Source organism: Mandrillus leucophaeus, unplaced genomic scaffold (genome assembly GCF_000951045.1).
Source record: "Mandrillus leucophaeus isolate KB7577 unplaced genomic scaffold, Mleu.le_1.0 Scaffold357, whole genome shotgun sequence".
NCBI lineage: Eukaryota > Metazoa > Chordata > Mammalia > Primates > Cercopithecidae > Mandrillus > Mandrillus leucophaeus.
In genome coordinates this window covers 1,553,492-1,557,786 of record NW_012103776.1, presented here as the reverse complement: position 1 = coordinate 1,557,786, position 4,295 = coordinate 1,553,492, and the positions used below count along the sequence as shown (strand labels likewise).

General features: G+C 39.3%; 1 protein-coding gene across 1 annotated transcript in view; it reads left to right on the top strand.

Annotated features, from left to right (window-relative positions):
• The window catches only part of LOC105546382 (interferon alpha/beta receptor 1-like), a 33,350-nt gene that overhangs the window by 19,583 nt on the left and 9,472 nt on the right, over positions 1–4,295 (top strand). Inside the window, exons 4-6 of the mRNA XM_011989559.1 lie at positions 420–577; positions 690–831; positions 2,378–2,492. Of these exons, the coding sequence (XP_011844949.1) occupies positions 420–577; positions 690–831; positions 2,378–2,492 (415 nt within the window). The remainder of the gene's footprint in view (positions 1–419; positions 578–689; positions 832–2,377; positions 2,493–4,295) is intronic.

Sequence of the window (4,295 nt, the reverse complement as noted above, 5' to 3'; positions counted from 1 at the left end):
AAAAAAAAAAAAAAACAAAAAAAACACTGTTCTCAAGGTCACAGCAGCCTCCACAATGCCAAGCAAATTCCCAGTCCTCTTCTGGCTTCATCCCTCAGTAGCACAGATGTGGTCATCACTCAGTTTTTCCTTTACTGGATCTCTAGGGCACTGCTCTTTCTTGGTTCTCCTCCTGCTCATTGATTGCTTCGTCTTCCCGACTTTTCAGTGTTAGACTGCTGCCGGGCTCAGTCGTTGAACCTCTTCTCTTTCTGTATCACTCCACTGGTGATCTTACAGCTTTCTATGCTATCTGTGTGCTCTTAACTCCTAGAAGTGGCAGGCACATAGTTAAGTGCTCAGAATTATTTGTCGAATGAAGGTTTTGGCGTTATATTAATAAAGTTCCAAAGTAACTGTTTTGATTTTTGTTTTTGCAGCTCAAATTGGTCCTCCAGAAGTACATTTAGAAGCGGAAGATAAGGCAATAGTGACATACATGTCTCCTCCTGGAACAGAAGATAGTGTCATGTGGGCTTTGGATCGTCCAAGCTTTACATATAGCTTAGTTATCTGGAAAAACTCTTCAAGTGTAGAAGTAAGCATTGTTTTTACCTTTGTTTAATCGCTGTGAGAGAAAAATTAGGTGAATTAATCCTAAAATTTGACTTTATACTTTTTTAAAGAAGCAACTTATATTTTTATTATAGGAAAGGATTCAAAATATTTATTCCAGACATAAAATTTCTAAACTCTCACCAGAGACGACTTATTGTTTAAAAGTTAAAGCAGCACTACTTACGTCACGGAAAATTGGTGTCTATAGTCCAGTGCATTGTATAAAGACCACAGGTAAGGAAGGTGTTTTGTTTTCGTTTCAATAAGTATATATACAAATTGTCAATTTTGGCATCTTTCCCATATTGCTGAAGTTTACATGATAGGTTGGTACATGTTTAAAACATTGTAACATTTACATAAGCAAAATAAATGTTATTTGGGATTTTTGTCTCAAATAGTAATGAAAATTAATTCTACTTAAAAGTTCAGGCTGGGCGTAGTGGCCCACGCCTGTAATCCCAACACTTTGGGAGACTGAGGTAGACGGATCACTTGAAGCCAGAAGTTCGAGAACAGCCTGACCAACATGGGAAAACCCCGTGTCTACTAAAAATAAAAAGCTGGGCGTGATGGCATCCGCCTGTCGTCGTAGCTACTTGGAGGCTGAGGCACAAGAATCCCTTGAACCTGGGAGGTGGAAGTTACAGTGAGCCAAAATCGCACCATTGCACTCCAGTGGGGAGCAAGTCGGACAAAGAGTAAGACTCCTTCTTAGAAAAAAAAAAGTTCAAATATTTTGTAATGACAAAACTTTTCATTTGTTCAGAATCCACATAAAGCGGAAGGTAGCTGAATATGAGTTCTGCAAATGGGAAGAAAAGAGGGGGAAGTAGTTGCTAGTAGACAAGTTATTCTTCCAGCAAGCATACCTTTGTACATGGGATGTTAAAATAGGAAAGCATCCTGATATATTTAGTCAGTAACATCTTTCCAATAATTAAGGTCAGGGACAGGAGCTGGGATTTGTATATTTTAATTGTAAATGTCATCTGCTTTATTTTTTTAATCAAACATTACAGAAGGGTTTAAAGTGAAGTCTTTTCCCCCTCCCTTCTTATCCCCAGTTCCACTCACCAGAGGTAAGCATTGCTTGGCAGTTTGTGTATATCCTTTCACAACTTTTTTTCAGGGCTTATGTAAGCATATATACAGACCCACAGTTTCTTGGGTTTTATTTTTTAAATTACAAAATAAAATCTTACTAGTTGTACTTTACAGCTTGCTTACTTAACCCAGTTTGTTGGGGATATCATTCTATATCAGTCAATACAGATCTGTTACATTCTTCATTTGATCTTAGCCATCTGTTGCATTCTTTTTTTTTCTTTTTTTTTTTTTTTTTTTTGAGACAAGGTCTCACTCTGTTGCCCAGACTGGAGTGCAGTGGCTCAATCTCGGCTCACTGCAACCTCTGCCTCCCAGGTTCATGCGATTCTCCTGCCTCAGCCTCCCAAGTAGCTGGGGTGTGCCATCATGCCCGGCAAATTTTTGTATTTTTAGTAGAAACGGGGTTTCACCATGTTGACCAGGTGGGTCTTGAACTCCTGACCTCAGGTAATCCATCCACCTCAGCCTCCCAAATTGCTGGGATTACAGGTGTGAGCCACTGCGCCTGGCCTGTCGTCTTTCAAATGGCTGCATAGTATTACACAGTGTGAATACAAACCGTCCTTAACTATTACCTTATAATGATAAAATGTGAGCCTTTATCTTCTTGCCAGTTATCTCACTTGAGTAAAAACGTATGCTTTTTTTTAATCTGTTCTTTGGCTTCTAGTTGAAAATGAACTACCTCCACCAGAAAATGTAGAAGTCATTGTTCAAAATCAGAACTATATTCTTAAGTGGGATTATACGTATGCAAACATGAGCTTTCAAGTTCAGTGGCTCCCGTAAGTTCTATTCTATAAATTTCCTTTTGCCCAGTTTGTTTTGATTATGCTTCTTTTCACTCTGCTTCAGTCACCAGGTCCTTGCACACAGAATGACCGACTGGGAGGTGGGTACGATATATTGGAAACATGAGAAATCTCATTTCTAACCCCAGTTCAGCCAGTAACTAACTGGATGACATTGAGCTAATCGCTTAACCTCCATGGGCCTCAATTTCTTCACTTGTAAAATAGATGGATTCTAATATCTGGGGTTCTTACTGGCTTAAGAAAAAAACAAAAATGTGACTAGTTGGGTGTGTTATTTCCGCAATCTGGAACACTTGACACTTGACCCTGATGTTTTTCTTAAGAACTCTCTTCTTCCATGAGTCCTTAAAATGATCTCAGTCCACTTACTTGTTCAATCCAAAAAATTAGCCTTCCTCATTTCTTTATTACTTCGGTGGTTTTGACAAAATTTTGTAGTAGTTACTTCGGTGGGAAAGAAAGTTGGAAAAAACTGTGTTCTATGTGGTTGAGCAGAGGCTAGCTAAACACAGATGAAGTCTAGGCACTGCATAAATGAAAGAGAACTGGCCTGGTGCAGTGGCGCATGCCTATAGTCCCAGCTACTCAGTGGGCTGAGGCAGGAGGATTACTTGAGGCCAGGAATTGAGGCTGCAGTGTGCTATGATCACACCTGCAAGTAGCCGCTGCACTGCAGCCTGGGCAACATAGTGAGACCCCCATCTCTAAACATTAAAATTTTAACAAAACTGATAAAAGAGAACTGCATGTAGTTTATACTGATTGGAAGATTGTAGGAGATGAATAGAGAGAAAAAAGAGAAGAGGAAAATTAAGTAGAAGGAAAAGTGGGTTATGGGGAGAAAAGAAATGGAAAGAAAGATATACATTGGTGGCAGAGGAGTAGAGAGCAAAGGCAAGTATAGCTAAGACAGGAAAGGAAAAGTCAGAAGAAACTAGAAAGAAACAAAAAAAATGAGGGAGAAGGGAAGTGTTAGTACTGCTATGATCAATTTCTCTCTCTCTTTTAGTGTTCATTTTGAACCAAGGGTGACCAGTAGAATGGAAATGCATTTATGTGCATATGTGTCCCACAGTGCATATATAACCTCACAAACCAATCAGGAGACTGTTCAGTAATCTTTTGTGTATACCTAACTTTCAGAAGTGAATAAATAATAGGGTCACCAAATAGATAATGAGCGGTATTTCTGATGGCTGATCTCTAAGCTGCTTTGGGGCACTTAGCATATTGTACAAAGCACTGAAGAAATGGAAAGAGTCAACAGAATCACACATGGTTCTAGAAATCGAAAGCAGTTAGCGGACATTGCAAAGTGTTGTATGGTTTCAGACTAAAGAGTGGTATACAAATTATAAGGGTTGCAGAAATTGAAAATGTAAAGGTGAATAGGGGCTGAAGAGACCAAAGAAGCCATAAGAAAAGAGATGAGGTAGGAACAAGGCCTTGATTGTTAATTCCGATTTTTTTCAGATAGACAAGTATTAGATGTTTTCTGTTTCTGTAACAAATTACCACAGACTTAGCAACTTAAACAGCTATTTATTGTCTCAAAGTTTCTGTGACTCAGGAGTCCAAGCGTGGCTTAGCTGGGTCTTCTGCTAAGCAGTCAAGGAGTCAAGGAGTCAGTCAGTCATACAAGACTCGGGGGCTGCTCCCAAGCTCACATGTTGTTGGCAGAATTTATTTCTAGAACTCATAGTGGCTCACTTCGTAAGAGACTATCAGGGAGGGAGAGTCTGACCTCTAGATCCTTTTTTTTTTTTTTTTTTT